General features: G+C 46.5%; 1 protein-coding gene across 2 annotated transcripts in view; it reads left to right on the plus strand.

Moving 5' to 3' along the window:
• Positions 1-15,988, plus strand: part of TXNRD1 (thioredoxin reductase 1) — a 74,140-nt gene extending 58,152 nt beyond the window's left edge. Inside the window, exons 13-14 of one of the 2 annotated variants that reach the window (XM_029204409.1) lie at positions 505-639; positions 10,372-10,866. In XM_029204409.1, coding sequence (XP_029060242.1) covers positions 505-639; positions 10,372-10,434 — 198 coding nt within the window. In that variant the 3' untranslated portion in view covers positions 10,435-10,866. Of the gene's footprint in view, positions 1-504; positions 640-10,371 lie in introns of both variants that reach the window. The other variant, XM_029204407.1, reaches the window with a different exon arrangement.
• The last annotated feature ends 2,562 nt before the right edge of the window (positions 15,989-18,550 follow it).

Raw genomic sequence — 18,550 nt, forward strand, 5'->3', positions numbered from 1 at the left:
GTAAACTACTATACTCCAATAAAAAATTTTTTAAAAAGTGTTTTCACGTTGGAAGGATCTTAAGTCTGTGCTATCTACCCCCAAAACTTTAGTGTAAATGATTTTTTAATTTGAATGGTTGCTCTTCAGTGTTTCAGCTACCACAGGTCGTTTATCTGGAGCTTTGAGACAATCAGATAGAGGAGATGAGGGCACAATGGAACGGCCCTTTGAAAACATTTTCCAGAACATTTTGGTGCTTATGGGTTGCACACATTTTTGCTTTTCATGTGTCTCTTCATCATCATCCATGGCCAATTCCTGTCTTCCCCTTCTTGCTTGATGTGACCACACGTGCTGTACTGGCCCACGTTGGAGTATCTGCAGCCTAGACAGCTTTTAGCAGCAAGCATTAGTATAAGCCTTGGCCATTTCTGAATGGGGGTTTTAGATTAGACTGGGGAAATATTCCAGTCTGTTAAGGGGGGGAAAGCCGCATAATTTTATTACTTTTTTGTACCTTAGGAGCGTGTTGTGGGCTTCCACGTACTGGGTCCAAATGCTGGAGAAGTTACCCAGGGCTTCGCAGCAGCTCTCAAGTGCGGGCTGACCAAAGACCAGCTGGACGGCACCATCGGAATCCACCCCGTCTGCGCAGAGGTGGGTCACTACGTTTTAAAGGCTCTGTTTCAAAGTGACAGCGTCACCTGGCTTACAGGGGGCAGATCTAGGACTCTGCAGCTAGTGTTCTTTCTGCTGTACTCGAGCTACTTTTACCTCCTTAGAGCTTATTAGTGGTGGAGAATATCTCAAAAGAAAGCCTTGTCTCTAGAAATGATTTTTTCTCTTTCATATGTTTCTCATTCCTGGTAACCAGATAGTACCGTCATGCTATTAAATGGTAAAAATGATGAGAGTGCTTTATAGAGATGTGCCTCAAATCTTTTATTTATCATGTGTCCTAAATTATTTTCCTGGCAGTCAGCTAATAATGCTGTTCGTACCCAGAAAGAGCATCAATCCTAGTTATCCCTGAGCTACCTGGAGGCTAAATGATGTTTACCTTGTGAGCTTTTGACATTAAAGAATGAGAATGAAAGTGAGGCTTGTAAAAGATCAAGCAAATGGCAGTAGAACTGGAAATTGACCAGTGTGGGCCTCTGGGTGTCAGTGTTTCTTCATGCCTGTCAGTGCTCATTCCAAGAGTTGAATATTGTGATACCACTAAGTAGGGCCTGGAAACCAAAAAAAGTGTCTACGCTGGAGAACTTGGAGGTGGGGAGAGGTTATCTCATAAAGAGGCTTAGGTATGGAACTGAGAACTGCAGCCTGGAAAAATGTTCTCATTTCCTTTTTCTTTGCCTTTTCCCTGAGTAGGGATAGTGTCTTCCTCTGTATTAATAAGCACCTGTTTAGTGGCATTATTCACAGAAAACTTTGTGTGTATGTGTTGTTTTGTTCTGTGTGGGGTTTTTTTTCTTCTTTTTTTGAAAACTTGTTCTTGTGAAGTAAAACTAAATTTCAAACATTACAAATAAAAATTGAAAAGAGAATAGATTTTAAAAGCTCTTAAAGAACAGGCAGTATGTCTTTTTTTGTGTGTGTGGTACACGGGCCTCTCGCTGTTGTGGCCTCTCCCGTTGCAGAGCACAGGCTCCGGATGCGCAGGCTCAGTGGCCATGGCTCACTGGCCCAGCTGCTCCGCGGCATGTGGGACCTTCCCGGACTGGGGCACGAACCTGTGTCCCCTGCATCGGCAGGCGGACTCTCAACCACTGCGCCACCAGGGAAGCCCAGTATGTCTTTTTATTCAGTGTAATGACTGAGACTGTCTAGGGAAGGAGCCAATTAACTTAATTTTTTTTTTCAAGAACACTTCGTGTGTTAGTTTCCTGGGGCTGATGTAACAAACCACCACAAACTGGGCGTTTGAAGACAATGGAAATCTATTCTCTCAGAGTTTTGGAGGCTAGAGTCTGAAATCAGGGTGTCAGCAGGGCTGTGCTCCCTCCAGAGGCTCTAGAGAGGATGGCTTCTTTGCCGCTTCAGCTTCTGGGGTTGCAGGTCTTGACATTTCTCAGCTTGTAGACACATCACTCCAGTCTCTCCCTCTGCTTTTCATGTGATCTTATCTCCTGTGTATCTGAGCCAAATTTCCCTCCTATTGTAAGGATAATTAGTCATTGGATTAGGGCCCACGCTGATCCAGCATGATTTCATTTTAACTTGGTTACATCTGCAAAGACCTTGTTTCCAAATAAGGTCATGTGCACATTACCAGGGCTTAGGACTTGAACATCTTTCTGGGAGACTTAATTCAACCCACGACAGTGAGTATATTTAAAAGTCTAAGATACTTTAAAATAAGAACAGTCATCTCCGACAGGGATAAAGACGTAACTTCCCTACTTGGTTCTGCGAGAGTCTAACTTTTTAATCTGAATTTGGTTCGCAGTGGGCTGGTTGAAAAGGCTGACGTGTGCTTGCCTCCTGCCGCCTCACTTGGTTGTGTTGTATCGTGTCGTGTCGTGTCGTGTTGTGAGCCAGCAGCAGTGAGAGCGCGGCAGCATCTTGGCAGGATGACTGCCAGCTGGGCAGAGAGGTGCAGTGAAGAGGCAGGGTGTCCTCCTGAAGCCCGGGCCCGCAGGGAGGTCAGCCAAAGGCCTGCTCCCGCCGTACACCTGGCACCATGGGAACCCTTTTTAAGTCTTGATGTTTGCCACTGTGCCTCTCCATCTGTTGGTTCTCTTATGACGTTGAAGCTCAGAGGTGAATGTTCTCCTCTGATGGGGCTTTTTTTCTGTTTCTTTTTTCCAAGCTGGCGGCTGATTAACGAGATTAAAACCCTGGATGCTATTTTCTCACCCTCTGAGCGCACCTGTCGTGCAGCCATGTGCCTAGCACTGTGCTGGGCACTGGGGAGCAGCAAGGATTTAGGATGTGAGTCGGAGCAGGGAGGCAGGTGAGGGAAGTGCCAGTTACAGTCCAGTGTGGCGAGCCCTAGGGTCAGGGCACACCAAATACGAGAGCTCTGTGGAAGAGCTCATGGCCTTTCAGGTCCCTGAGCGCTGCTGTAGCTTGAAGAGCTCAGAGAAGGGTAAGAAGAATGATAAAATTAGTCTGGAGAAGTAGGTAGGAAGGTCATGGCCTCATAAACCAAGGCGGGACATTTTGACTTTATCCCGGGGCCATTGCAGTTCAGCTAAGAGAGCTTTAAAGTTCAGCTAAGAGAGCTTTAAAGCTGGGTCGGGGTCGGGGTCCGGGGGTGTGGGGGGGGGGCGTGATCAGACACCTTACTGAGAGAAATCCCTCCGGCTGCGCTGTGGGGAGAGGTCCCGCCGAGGCACGTCTGGAGGCGGGCAGGGGCAGGGGCCTGAACCGGGGTCGTGGCAGTGTGTGTCAGAAGACACGGTCCAGGCGAGAGGGAATAGGAGATGGAGTTGATCGCACTAGCCCTCTGTTCACATTTGCGGCTTGAAGTAGGGAGCCGTCGTAGAAAGAGCAGCTTCCCGGGGATTCACACTGCGGAAGCCCTGAGGTTCCTGAGGGCTTACTGACTGTGTCAGGACCCTGCCCTCCGCGTGCTGACCTATTTATTAGTCCTTACAGGAACCCCACAGGGTGGGTGGCAGGAGTGTCTCCATTTGACACCCGAGGGAATTGAGGACAGAGCGGTTGAGTGACCTGGCAGCTTGGAAGTGGCAGAACCAAGATCCAAACTCAGGCAGGCTGGCTTCCGAGACACCACGCAGTGCAGACGATGCTCTACACACCTTCCCACAGCATTTGACGTGGAGATGCTGTAACTCACAGGGCCAATGGACCATGCTGTGCAGAAAGTATCTAGGGGAGTCCCTGGCATTCGGCAGATACTCAGTAACTGCATGTGTTAGCTGCTTTTCCCCAGGGTATTTCATTACAGAAGATGTGGCTTGACTAAAAAGTCATCATTACAGTATTTTGGGGAGAGGGGAGGTGGAGGAAGGAGGTATATTTCGAGAAAGCTCCTCTGGTGATTGCTTTTACCTCTGGTTTTGAGCAACTTGCTTAGAAACTAGATTTTGAAAAACCAAACACTTATGACAAAATTCTGATTGTGGAAATCTTCCTTAAAGCTTCTTGATTAAGGGAAAGTAAAATTTGATCAGTAGGGGATTTTTGGGGGCACTCTTGCTAAATGCTGAGTTCTGGCTGGCATAGTATGTAATTGGATTTGCTACTGGACCCACTGGTTGTTTTTTCTGTTTGTTTTTTTAGCAAACAGCCATGTGCTGTACAGGAGTGCCACTCAAAATGCAGTCCAGAGAATGTTTGTTACTAGTCCATAATGAGATCGGGATGGAAATGAAGAAAAAAGGTTTAGAAACTTAAAGGGTAATTTGACAGTATCTGATATAATAGAAAATTTGGGTTTTAATTTTACATGCCTTTTAAAAGTTTGTTTCCTAATCATTTTTATCAAACTTCACAAATGTCAGTCCGTTGGATGGATTAGAAACAGTAATAATTTGAAAATTGGTCCTGGGCATTGCTTTCAAGTATTTAGAACTAGCCCGGCTCCCGTGCCAGCTGTGGGTGGTTTGCAGAATGATTCATTGAATGAACTCTTCTGTACCATTTCGATAGAATAACCTTTGGCTCTCAGAAGTATTTGCTTACAAAAGTTGATGAATTCCTCAGTGGAGGCTTTGCTTTTTGGAGCAAAATAGTTTCCAAAGGGTTTCCTTCTGGAATTGCTGGAGGAGGAGGAGGGACTCCTGTTGTTTTGACTGAAGGCCCCTTGGTTTCAGTACGAGAGAGGGGGTCTTAAGGCCTGGGGTGTCAGTGATGGCACGAGCGTTATTCAGTGTGAGGACGATATGGTGATAATTTATTCTGGACATCTGAGCAGTAATAGTTGAATAGGAAACGGATTACACATCATTTTGAGTAATAATTTCAACTTAAGTTTATTTGTAGAGAAAAAAAAATGGCTCAAGAAGAAGGAGCGTCAGAGAGAAGACCCTGTGAAATGTCTCAAAATGACTTGTAGTGCCAAACGTCAGAAGTTTTGTTTTATTAATAGTCAACATAATCACAGTCTTCAGTGAAGGGGGTCTTGGGAGGTGTTGGCCAGATAAGAAATGTGAGGTACAGGCCTATCGCATTTGCCCTTTTGTGAGTGTTCTTTGTGCTGGGATCGAAAAGCTGCCTCCGCTCATTTTTTTTACATGTATTTTTATGAAAATTCTAAAGCAGCTCTGCACGTATAAAATATGTGTAAGAATTGACCCCATCAGTTTTTCCGTTTAGACTAACCAGCAGCAGCAGTTTGGCTTCCCCCATCTCTTTAACATCAGCATGTTTTCCAGTATAAGAAAAATAGATACGAGCTCTTTTTTTTTTTTTAATATCTTTATTGGCATATAATTGCTTTACAGTGTTGTTAGTTTCTGCTGTGCAACAAAGTGAATCAGCTATATGCATACATATATCCCCATATCCCCTCCCTCTTGAGCCTCCCTCCCTATCCCACCCCTCTAGGTGGTCACAAAGCACCGAGCTGATCTCCCTGTGCTATGCGGCTGCTTCCCACTATATCCATTTTACATTTGTTAGAGTATGTATGTCCATGCCACTCTCTCACTTCGTCCCAGCTTACCCTTTCCCCCTCCCTGTGTCCTCAACTCCATTCTCTACATCTGCGTCTTTATTCCTGTCCTGCCACTAAGTTCATCAGTCACTTGATACCATATATATGTGTTAGCATACGGTTATTTTTCTCTTTCTGACTTACGTCACTCTGTATGACAGACTCTAGTTCCATCCACCTCATTACACATAACTCAATTTTGTTCCTTTTTATGGCTGAGGAATATTCCATTGTATATATGTGCCACATCTTTATCCATTCATCTGTCTATGGACATTTAGGTTGCTTCCATGTCCTGGCTATTGATAAGAGCTCTTTTTTTCCCCCTTAATTTGTTTCCATTTTTGATGGGTTTAGTTTTTTAACCACATGTCCTACAAGTTCTATTTCTAAATTAATTCCTGAGAAATAAAACATAAGCTTGCAAATTCACAAGCCTGGAATTTGCTTTAATGTATTCCCTACCTCATTATTTTTCTTCCTTTATGAAAATTGGAGAGAGAGCATGTTTGATGGTGTTTTAAATTGCCCGTGATACCATCACCCGAACACAGCTATTTTCATCATTGTATATCATCTTTCTGTCCTCATCCACAGTCACGCATTTTTTAAACAAGGGAGTTGTATTGCTTTTCAAAGAAGAATTGTACTAGCTTACAGTGTCGTCAGCGTTGAATCTGAGTGCTAATGAAAACGTTGCAAAATTCAGTGTAACTTTTTCTTTAATAAGTATGAAAGATAACTTTCAAGGATTTTCACATATCTTTATTAACAAGGATGAACCTTTTTTTTTCTTATAATTACTGTTTTTTTGGATGCAAGTTGTTCACACATTTTTCTTCTGGGTTCATACTTTAAATGTTTTACTAGCCATTATTACTTGGGTCTGACTTTTTTGAGGCGCTGCTGATATATAGGAAGAAAAAAGGCTTTGTTGCTGCTTTTAAGGCTAAAATAGACCACGGGTTTTTCTCGGTATTGTTCCTCCTTTACACAAAAGTATTTTCCCCTTTTATTCACAAGTATTTTTGATGTTGATTCCTGTTGCTTTGACCTATATAAGTCAAAGTGGCCTCGATTTCTTGTGCTCTTTCCTCTTTGTATTAAAAATCAGGAGACCAGGGCTTCCCTGGTGGCGCAGTGGTTGGGAGTCCGCCTGCCGATGCAGGGGACGCGGGTTCGTGCCCCAGTCCGGGAGGATCCCACGTGCCGTGGAGCGGCTGGGCCCGTGAGCCGTGGCTGCTGAGCCTGCGCGTCCGGAGCCTGTGCTCCGCAACAGGAGAGGCCACAACAGTGAGAGGCCCACATACCGCAAAAAAACATAATAATTAAATAAAAATAAAAATCAGGAGACCAGTTGTTTCTCAGGAATCAGAGAATGCAGCTGCCCAAAAAGCTTGTCCAGGTGCGCTGCAAGCACTTGATGAGTCTCGCTTCCGCTGGGGCCTCTCCCAAAGCAGCCATAGCCGCCTGTCTCAGCGTGACACTTACTCAGTGGTTCTCAAAGGTCGGTCTGGGTTAGAGTAGGACAAATGGACTCTGCAGAATCTTACTTAGAGTTACCTTTCAACTTACTTGGTGTGACCGAAAAGATTTGGATTGAAATTTTTTTTTTTTTTGCGGTACGCAAGCCTCTCGCTGTTGTGGCCTCTCCCGTCGCGGAGCACAGGCTCCGGACGCGCAGGCTCAGCGGCCATGGCTCACGGGCCCAGCCGCTCTGCGGCATGTGGGATCTTCCCGGACCAGGGCACAAACCTGTGTCCCCTGCATCGGCAGGCGGACTCTCAACCACTGCGCCACCAGGGAAGCCCCTGGATTGAAATCTTAATTGTATTCAGTAGCCAAATAAGTTTCTAAGTTTGTGTAAAAATTGATTTTACACAAAGTCGTTTTATGTTTTCATGCCTGGGCAGTATAGATGATCAGTTTGGGTGGTGATTTTGTTTGGGTTTTTTTTGCCTGTAAAAACAGAGGTTTATTCCTTGTGGTGCTCTAAGGTCATCATGGAACAGCTGCAGCTCAGCTTCAATTCCATCATCACTCCAGGACCTGGCTGGCGGGGCAGCCTCTCCTAGGGGCACAGCTGGCTGAATGGCAGAGGGACAGGAGGTATAGGAAAAGCACCTTGGTGCCCAAGGCTTCTGTTCAGGAGTGATGCTTCCCACTTCCACATGTATCCTTGGCCAGAGCAAGCCCCTGCCCCCCACGTCTGTGTCCAGTAGGGCGGGAATGTATAATGTATGGTCCACACAGTGTCATCACAGGGAGGTGAAGGCACCATATGTTTTGGAAACTAACAAAAATCTCACAGTTCAGTCAGAGTTAACATGAAGAGGGATCAGATTTGACAGAAAAGAAACAACATATCTAAGACTGACTAATTGATGGTACATCAGCAGTAATGGAAATAGAGGAATTAAGGGTCAATGAAGGGTCAATTCCAGATGCGTGGCGCGTGGCCTGGTCAATCAAGTAGTGGCGCTGCCATTCACTGGGAGCCATCTGCCTAAAAGGGAGTAGTTGCCTGAATGAGACCATGACGAGAGCATCTAAAGGGGAGAGAGCTGAGGAAGGACCCTTAGGGCCATGCTGCCTGGCCTTGTTCATGTTGTGCACGTGTGGACGGTGGCATTGTTTGGGCAGCACACTGGAATAAGCAGATCAGGCACCTGGTTCTGCAGCCCACCCGCCCTGGGGCTCTGACCACCCTAAGGACTGGGGAAAATCAGTGTTTCAGGGACGTGCCACCTGGAACGGTGGTTAAGAATCCGCCTGCAGGGGACACGGGTTCGAGCCCTGGTCCGGGGGGAAGATCCCACGTGCGGCGGAGCAACTAAGCACGTGCGCCGCAACTACTGAGCCTGCGCTCTAGAGCCCGCGAGCCACAGCTACTGAGCCCGCGTGCCTGGAGCCCGTGCACCGCAATGAGACAAGCCACCGCAATGAGAAGCCCGCGCACTGCAACGAAGAGTAGTGCCTGCTCGCCGCAATGAGAGAAAGCCCGCGCGCAGCAACCAAGACCTGATGCAGCCAAAAATAAATAAATTTATTTTAAAAAAAAAATCGGTGTTTCAGCAGCACACCTCTAAGCCGTGGCTGAGGAGTAGCCACAAAAGAAGGAAACAGGAAAGAGTGCTTTCACGGAAGCAAAAAGAAGAAAGAATTGTTAGAAGATCATTGAGATCGACAACAAGAAATGCTACAGAGAGGCTGAGGAATGAAAGCGGCAAGGTGCCCTCTGGATTTGGCAATTTAGAGAGTTACTGTTACAGATAGACTGTAGGAGAGCTGCAGGTTTCCTGTTTGGGGAAACTACAAAGTTAAGCAACCAATGGTTAGTTTACCACGCAGTGGGCTTCTAGGCTTTGAATTTTGCGTTAAATTCTCAGTGCGTCGCCTACACTGGTGTTCCTCAAGAAGTTCTAATCTGTGGTCTTTAGGCAACCTGCGTTAGAATCACTTGGGACTCTTGCTAAAAATGAGATTCCTGGGGCCCACCCTAGATCTGCCAAATTAGAATCTGTAATTTCCGTGTATTTTAATCAGCGTGAACAGGCTTTAAGGTTTGAGAGCCCTTGTTTTTTTGGTATAGGCAATCCTGAGTAGTAGCAAATCAAAGCCACCTAAAGTTCTTAGGCTCTAAGTCCGCAAGGACCAATGTTTCAAGGATGTGAAACCAGGAGAACTTGTCCGTCACTGCAAGTGAGAGCATCAGTTCGTCAGGCACTTTGGAAATCTAGCCAAGTCAGAGTTGCACCTGCCCTCGCACCCAGCAATTGTACCTCTAGCTCCAGGTGCAGGGAGATGTACCAGAATGTCATAGCACGTTGCAGATAGCATATTGGTTATAGCTTGAGTGGCCAGCAAAAGGAGCCTGGGTATGTAATTTGTAATATACTCACTATTTGAGTGATTGAATACTATAGTGCAGGGGTCCCCAACCCCTGGGCGTGGCCCGTTAGGAACTGGGCCACACAGCAGGAGGTGAGCGGCAGGTGAGCGAGGGACGCTTCATCTCTCAGTCCCCGTCGCTTGCATTACTCCCTGAACCGTCACCCCCTTCCTGCCCGCCCCCCTCCATCCACGGAAAAATTGTCTTCCACGAAACCGGTCCCTGGTGCCGAAAAGGTTGGAGAGCACTACTATAGTATATATACTATACTCTAATGTGGTATCGTATACTATAGTAATTGAATACTATTCAGTGAGAAATGAAAGAATTAGAGCTATCTGTGTCTGTATGCGTGAATAATAGAAATAAAGTATTGAGCCAAGAAAGCAGGTAGCAGAAGAGGATGTATATACCATCTTGCCATTTGCATATTAAGTTTTTAAAAACCTACAAAAGAAAAGCACCAGTCAGGGGGCGGGGAGGGGGAAAGTTATCAGGAAGGGGATTACACATGGGGCTCGAACCATGTGTTACGAAGCTCCCTGAGTTGGGTGGGCACAAGGGTGTTCGTGATAGTACACTTCACTTCTTTCTATGTGTCCAGAATATTTCATGGTACATTTCTTTTAGAGAACTGATAAACAACCAGGGTATTATTTTAATCACCCTCATGCAAGTAAGTGCTTTATTAGATATAAGCTACATTTTTTTCTCTTTCACCTTGGTGTTGAAGAGCTTACCTTGGTCATATTACATCTCTGTTGTAAGTAGTTACTCAAGTCATTCTTAGTCCCGTGGTGTTATCTGAGCTGCACCCAGTTAACTTCTGCGCCCGTGTCCAAGTCTCATGCTGTCTCCTCCCCTGCAGGTATTCACGACACTGTCGGTGACCAAGCGCTCGGGGGAGAACATCCTCCAGACCGGTTGCTGAGGTTAAGCCCCAGTGTGGGTGCTGCTGCCAGGACTCGAAACCACTGACGTATTTCTTGCCCAAGTCCAAGGCGAAGTTTGCGGAGGTTCTCGGGCTTCAGCAGCCACGTGTCCTGTGCTTAGAGCCCCGAGGCCCCCTTGGATCTCATGGGCCGGAGGTGACGCGTGGGTGGCAGGCAGCATCGCACTGGGGTCAGCATGACGCACTCGAAACTGGCTTTCGGCAGCGCTTCGCAGAGGGGCGTCCATGAAGTCACCAGCCTCAAGCCCGCGCGGTGGGTGGTGATGGAACCGTCGAAGCAGTTTTTGCATGGCCTTTCCTTTGTAGGTTTTCTTATTCTCACTGTCAACCTTTCTCAGGTTGGTTATTTTTTTCTCCGCCGTGTTAGTGAAAGTAGAGATGATAGCAGACAATTTTTATCCAGAAGCAAGTAGTGGCCACCGTGTGCAAATAAGGTGGCTCGTTGCTGGGACGGTGCACCGTGGCTCCTAGGCTTGTCCCGGGGAGAGAGCATCTCCCCAAAACAAGTGGTCACCACTGGCCAGGTGTGCTCCCAGGCACTATACCACTGATGATGAAATGGCTACCTGGCCAGCCTGTTAGGAGGAATATTCCAATGCAGGGAACTTGGTCGTACAGCGTGATCTCCACTGTTCTTCATCATGGAGGCAGATGCACAGCTGAAATGGGGAAAAACAATAAATGTCTTTATTTAGTCCATTGTGTGCTGGTCTAAGTGAGCTGAGATCTTTTGCAATGGGAAACATTTAACACTGTTTAAAGACCTTTTGGGGGGTAGCTTTTGCTTTAAGCTAAAATCACAAAATACTACAGCTTTATTTTTCATGTGTGTTATGCATCTATCCCTTCCTAAGAACTGTATTCATAGGAGAAATGTCTTTCCACACTTAACAATTCAACTCTTGTGGTAATTACTTTTTTAAAGAAAGCTGTTAATATCATTAATATCATAATTTATTATTTTTGAACACAGGTGGATGTGAAGAACTTTCATGTAAAAACCAAATGGTTTTGGCTTTTTCTGTTGACTGTATTTGGTGGAATTTGGGCAGAAGTGTTTCTGCTCCATTAGCATTCCAACTCGTATTATCACAAAGAGGTATTAACCCTACAGTTACAGATTTCTTCCTAAATGTACTGACGACGGATCATATTTAGGCCGTTTTCCCACTACAGAAGTTGGATTTTAAACATGTTGTGGACGTCAGACCTCCCACCAGCAGTTCTTGTAGCTCCTTTTTCATTTCCTCCCCTCTGTGTGTGTGTCTCGGCTACAGCACTGAGTGGTTGATTGAAAGTACGTTTCTCGGTCACCTCAGGGAGCTCAGTGTCTGCCCAGCATTTAGTCAGCAGATCCCCTGACCCTGTCTGCCTCACAGCCCTGCCTCACCCTCCGTCCCATCTGGTTGTGTGGAGACAATGGGAAAAGGAAAAGAGGGGAGGGGAATTGCGACAGCTGACTGTGTTCAGTTTTCTTTATTTATTTTTAAATTTGTTTTTTTCTGCAAGTCTGCCAATCTCTGAAACCAGAAGATAGGCGGTACGGGGTGATCATGCCTAATCATGTTGTGACTCTGTCTCCTTTGTGGAGTAGAATGTTCCGCCCCCACGAGAAGGATTCTACTTTATAGACGTGTCTGCGTAATTGCCCAGTGTATCAGAACTCGTATTAAATTCCGTGTATTCTTGTTACAAATCTTCTGAAAAGAAACAATGTGAAACCTTAAAAGCTGTTAATATCCACCCTGTGTGGCTCTTGTTGAATGGTGGTCTTGGGACTGTTCAGCTGACAGCCAAATGGACTTTCGGGCTCCTACTGGCGATCGTGAGAACTAGGTGCTGAGTAAGTTTCATCGATGCTGTGCTGCGGGGCCTGGTGGGTGCGCTGAGGTTCACATTTTAGCCGTGTTGGCCTTCCAGATTCCATTTTTCAGCTTATCCCCACTTGATCTGTCCATCTTAGTTTTTAAGGTGGCAAAACCGCCCCACCTGACAACAGCACTGTGAGGGTGCGTGAGCCTTCCTTTCTCTCTGAACTGGATCGGGCACATACCCGGGGTTCAGTAAGTGTTTACATTCATGTTTATTGTCAGGCTCAGATTATTCACTCATATGCACTTAATTTTCTCATGCATCAGTTGATGAGCAGAAACTCCTATCTTGTGGTAATCCTTAACAAAAACCTTCCCGAAGTTCCTCTCTGTCCTGAGTAACTGCAGAGTGCTAACAGTACCACTAAGTGCTTGTTACTGCAGCGTGTACCAGGCACATAACAGCCCTCTCAGGAAGCTCCTGTGCCCGCTTACAGATGGAAGAGCAGGCTCAGAGGTAGGAATCCTTGCTCAGGGTTACACAGCTGGTTAGTGGTATAGCACACTTTTGAAGCCAGAGAAGTCTGTGACTTCAAAGGCCCAGACCTCTCGACCACCTTGCAGTCTGCCTCATTCATCTCTGACGGGTGGGAGCTTTCATGAAGGGCGACTGAGCTGAAGCCTGGGGTCCCGTCGTGTTTTCACGTGCCCTCGAGCAGTGTTGTCCGCACAATTAACAAACACCTTGTCTTGACATGTTTTAGTGCTTTTTCTAACTGATCGTAACACTGCCGGTGTATTTCCACACTATTGCCAGGATCTTATTCCTCAGACTTCCCTTGCCCCGAGTCCTCAGGGTCTTCCAAAGCCCTGTAAATAGGCTCTGGGCCCTCTGTCAGACCCTGGGCCAGTCACCTGCACCTCTGACCTCTGCCCCAAAGACACCGCTCCTAACCCCCCTGCGCTGGGTTGTCTCCAGCCAGAACTCTTTCTGCGTGTACTCCACAGGACTCTGTACTTTCTCTAGAGTACTTCAGGTTACCCTGCACGAGGCCACTCCTAGATAATTAGGGTTCTTTGCGTCTGTGTGCTGCGTAGCTTCCAGCACGAAGCCTACACGTGCACTACGGAGGCACATAAAACTTTGTGTAATTGGGTGGGCAGGTAGAGCCTTACCACTTGGATCAGTACCTATCAGAGATGACCACTTCAGGATACTGTTAATCTCTCGTGTCAGGAACCTTTGACCCAAATGTTAATGAAAGTAGAAAGGGCATAAACATAAAAATGGCCAACGTCACTTGTTGAGTAAATACAATTAAACTGCTGTGAAATACCACTTCTGACCCATTCTGTGGCACAGTTTAGAGAGTCTGACAGTATCAAACGTTGGCAAAGCTGTGGTGCAAATGGGACACATTTATTGCTGTGAGGAGTGTAAATTGGTACAGTCACTTTGGAAAATGATTTGACATGACCCAGTAAAGTCAAGATCCTGTGCATACTCTAGGTATGTACCCAGCACAGATGCACATCTATGCACCAAAAGACACGACACTGTTAGCAATAGCAAAAAAACGAAACATGGAAACAACCCAAATATTCATCAGAACAAGAATGGACAGGTCAACTGCGGTGTATCCATACAACAGAAGACAAAGTAACAGCAAGATATATGTTACAAACAGTGGATCAATGAGTGAAAAAGTCAAAGCATATGTACAGTGTGATTCCATTATATACATAAACAGGCAAAACTAAGCAATATGTATGTGTGTTTAGATGGACAGTTGGAGTAGAACCACAAGGGAAACAGAAATTCAAAATGAAGAATATGGAGTTTAAGCTGGTGGTTACCTGTGAAGGGACAGGGCAGAGGCTGGAGTCAGGAAGGGGCACCCAGGACCTAAAGGCTTCTTTCCTAACCCAAGTGGAGGACTTGTGCATTTGTTGCATCATTATTTATGTTTGTTACAAATGTTCCTTTGTATCTACTCAGTAGTTCATTCAAATAGCTTTAAAAGGTGGGGAGGGGGTAGCTGGGAGTATTAGAATGCCCGGAGCAAGAATGTGTCCATCAGGGTCTCACACAGGAGCTAGGAGACCAGACTCTAAAGACAGAGAATACAGCAGAAGGCCTTTCCTGACCATCCATGAGTCCATCCTTGATATGAGGTCTGGGAATGGGCTAAACATGCACTAAGTTTGGGAGTAACTGTGACACAGCAATCGATAATGAATACGTGGGAGTTGGAGGGGTCACACAACAAGCAGGCCAGGTCCTCTTTCCTTAAACCCACTTAAAATCAGAGCACTCAACTTTTAACATTTCAAAAGATTTTATTTAGAAAAAGAAAAGAGCTTAAAAAAAATTTTTTTTAATTTGAAATTCACTCTAAGGAACCAAGGTTTTTCCTGCAGACCCTTTCCTGCTGATGCCCTGTGTCACTGATGCTGTACGTTGCCCTCTGGGCACTCCTAAGAGTCTCCGGAGGAGCTGAGCAGAGCAGGGTTTTCTGGACCCCTTGGCTATCTCTGAGCCTGATCCCATCACTGCACAACCTTACTGCAGCTGTTCGTTTCTCAGGCACTATTTCATAGGCTTTGAGATTGGCAAGGGAGGTCAGCTTCTCCAAGTCCGTCTACAGATGCAGAAACTGAGGGCTGGACAGGTGAAGCTGACTGATCAACATCAAGGTCAAGGTTAAGCAGCTAAACACAGATCTGAGACCAGAAGCCATCTGGCTTCCAACTATGTGCTTTTCTACAACATGATACTACTTTGTTCCTGCCACCATCTCCTTTGTAAATTCTCCTACGTGCTTAAAAGCACCCAGCCATGTAAGCACACTCTGATTGCTGTGAAGCTGAAGGGCATGGGAGCATGTGTTGACTCTGAAAAAGCCAATAGGTAGGTCCTTGGCCCTGTGGTCAGCACACGGTAGGTGTGCAGGAAATGCATGCAGACTGACCTGAAGGGAGGCATCAGAGCCCTCCGTGTTGGCTTTCCTGCGTGCATGATGGGGACGCCTTCTTGTCTGTCAGGAAAATGAGATAGAGCCTGCCTCGTAATTGCAAAAGCAGCACCTTGGAAGAGCAATTGCTAAAGGAGTGAAGAAACAAACTTCATGGCATGTGCTGTACATCAAGGCACAGTGGATACAGAGTGAATGAACACTGATGGTTAATTTATGTGTCAGCTTGACTGCGTCACAGGGATGCCCAGACAGATGGTTAAACAGTATTTCTGAGTGTGTCTTGAGGATGTTTCTGAATGAAATTGCATTCATCAGTGGACTCAGTAAAATGGTTTGCCCTCCCCAGTGTGGGTGGGCATCACCCAATCCATTGAGGGCCTTAATAAAAGGAAGGAAGAATTTGGCTCTTTCTACCTGATTGCTTGAGCTGGAACATTGACCCTCGGCGGTCCTGGTTCTCAGACCTTTGGACTCAGACTGAACTACTCCACCGCTTTCCTGATTCTCCATCTTGCAGATGGCAGATGGTGGGACTTCCAGCCTCCATATTTGCATGTGCCAATTCTTTATAATAAATGAATCTATCTGTCTATCATCTGTCTTCTACTGGTCCACTTTCTCTAGAGAACTTTGGCCGAAACACACACAGACCTCACTCTGAAGGTGTGTGCAGTCAGGTAGGGTGGGTGAATGTACACAGTTACTCCCTCATTTTTTCAACAAATACTATGTACCAGGTACTGTTCTAGGCAGGAGAGTTCAGCAGTGAACAAAAACATCAATAATCCGTGTCCTCAAGGGGTTTACATTATAGTTGAGGGAAATAGGCAAAAATAACATAAGTCATTATATTGAATAAGTGGTGACAAGTGCCACGGAGAAAAACCTAAGCAGGGAAGGGGAGGTGTGTGGGGCGTGGGGAGTGGAATTTTAATTAAGGTGGTCAGGGAAGACCCCATAGAGAAGGTGGCATTTGACTGAACACTTGGAGGAGGTGAAGGAGATCCTTGGGGAAGGAACATTCCAGGCAGGGAGGTCAGCAAGTGTAAAGGCCCTGAGGCAGAGAATGACTGGGATGTTGGGGGAAGAGTCTAAGTCCATCATGGTGGGTGGAGTCCAGCAAGCAAGGAGGGGAAGAATAAAAGTCAAGGTCAGAGAGAGAACAGATCAGGTAGGGTCTTGTTGGTTGTAGTAAGAAGCAGCAGCATTGGGAGCCACTGGAGGGCTCTGAACAGAGGAGGGGTGTGACCCCACTTCCTGATCACACTTCCAGGTGGTCAGGAGCACACGGGTGGCTGATCTGAGGGCAGCCTGAGGCTTTGGGTGGGTGGAGGCTGCTGCAGTGATAGGGGTGAGAAGATGATGTCTTAGTCCAAGGTGGTAGCAGTAGGTATGGTGAGTAAATCCCAGTCTGACATAATTTGAGAGGAGAACCAGTAGGACTTAGTGTTGAATTGGATGTGGGATGAGAGAGAGAGAGAGAGAGAGGTTCAAGGGTGACTCCTACATTTTGGGCTTCAACACTGGAAGCATTGAGGCTGGAGGTGCCATTTCACTGAGATGGGAAAACTGCGGAGGAGGGGCAGGTTTGAGAGGAATATCAGAAGCTCGAGTTCTAGGTGCCGAGGTTGAGATGCCTTGTAGACATCCGAGTAGAGGTTTTGGATGGTTAGCTGGACACATGAGGCTGGAGTTCCAGAAAGAAGTTCAAGATAGAGAGTTAAATGTCGGAGCGTCAGCCCAGAGAGGATGTTTAAAGTCCTGAGAAAGATGAGGCCCTGAGGGCATGAGTGCAGATAAAAAGGAGAAAAGCTCTGCTAGAAACCAGCAGCTGCCCCAAAGGAAGGTACCCCGGGCCAGGAGAACAGAGCAGGACTAGGGTGAAACTGTGCAACTCAGATTGGGACATGAACCCACATGCTGGGACTCGAACCCAGCCAGAACCCAGATTGGGACTTGAACCCAAGGCCTTTTAATTGAGATCACACACTTGGTCTCGGGATTTAATGAAGCTCAGGTTCTTGATGTCTCCTTGCAGAAAGATTTCAGTGAGAGACAAGGTGATAGGTAAGAAGTGGATTTATTTAGAGGGAAACACACTCCACAGACAGAGTGTGGGCCATCTCAGAAGGTGAGAGGCCCTGAAATATGGGGTGGGTAATTTCATAGGCTAATGAGTGGGAGGATCATTCCAACTATTTGGGGGAAGGGGCGGGGATTTCCAGGATTTGGGCCACGCCCACTTTGACCTTTTAGGGTCAGGGCTGTCATGGCACCTGTGGGTGTGTCATTTAGCTAATGGCGTATAATTAGGCTCAAGGTCTACTGGAAGTCGAACCTTCTGCCATCTTGGACCTAGTTGGTTCTAACCAGTTTTTGTCACATTCTATGGCTATGTCATTCTTTTAAAATGTCATGCCCTGCCCCCTTTCCCTCCTGTTTCAAGGGGATCTCCTGGGGACCCTTCCTGTGAGTGCCAGGTGGCAGGTTTTAGATCCACAAGGGGTGGTAAAAGATTCAAGGGGTGGAAAAAGGATGTTCCACACAGACAAGCAGTCAAGACATGGAAATAGAAAATGAGAGAAAGATGGAGAGATGAGTTGTAAGTTGCCTCAAACAGCAGGCCAACGCTTTGGGGCATCATCCTGGGGCTCTGGGAAGCAGAGAAAGTACACAGCTGCGGGGCCGAGACGGGGTGAGGAGAGGCACACTGAGTGTCCTGTAAGAGCAGGAGCGGCCCCTGCACAACTCAGAATTAGGTTCCGCACCCTCGGCCCCTCACTCACCTCACCCTAATCCCGGCCCTGCGTAAATGGTGAGTAGCCAGGTTTGGTGCGGATTAGCTTCCTCCCCTACTCCAGACCCATGCAGTGTAGGTTAGAATCACAGCTCTGCCACCTCTTGGCCAAGTTGCTTAACCTCACTCTGCCTCGTTTCCTCATCTTCAAAATGAGAATATTAATTGTACCTTCCTAGGGTGGCTGTGAGGGTTAAATGAGCCGATAACACGTAAAGCACTGAGAGTAAGCATGTGGTAAAGTCGACTGTTATGATCGCACTGTTTGGTCAGAATAAAGAGTGGAAGGAGGGTTGGAGAGATAAATTTTAGGCAACTGCAGGTCAGAGTAAGAGATAAAGGGAGCCTAAAGAGGGAACTTGTCATGAGAAGATGAGGTGATGGATGTTATCAAGAATGATAAAATCAGTGGGACCCAGTGCTGTGCTTTCATTCCACAATTATGTGTAAAGTTACTACTGTGAACTTGGAGTTGTTCTGAGAGCTGGTTGATTGGAAAGCAAGGGAAG

This window comes from Monodon monoceros, unplaced genomic scaffold (assembly GCF_005190385.1).
Source record: "Monodon monoceros isolate NGI ecotype Baffin Bay Population unplaced genomic scaffold, NGI_Narwhal_1 Super_Scaffold_6, whole genome shotgun sequence".
Taxonomy (NCBI): domain Eukaryota; kingdom Metazoa; phylum Chordata; class Mammalia; order Artiodactyla; family Monodontidae; genus Monodon; species Monodon monoceros.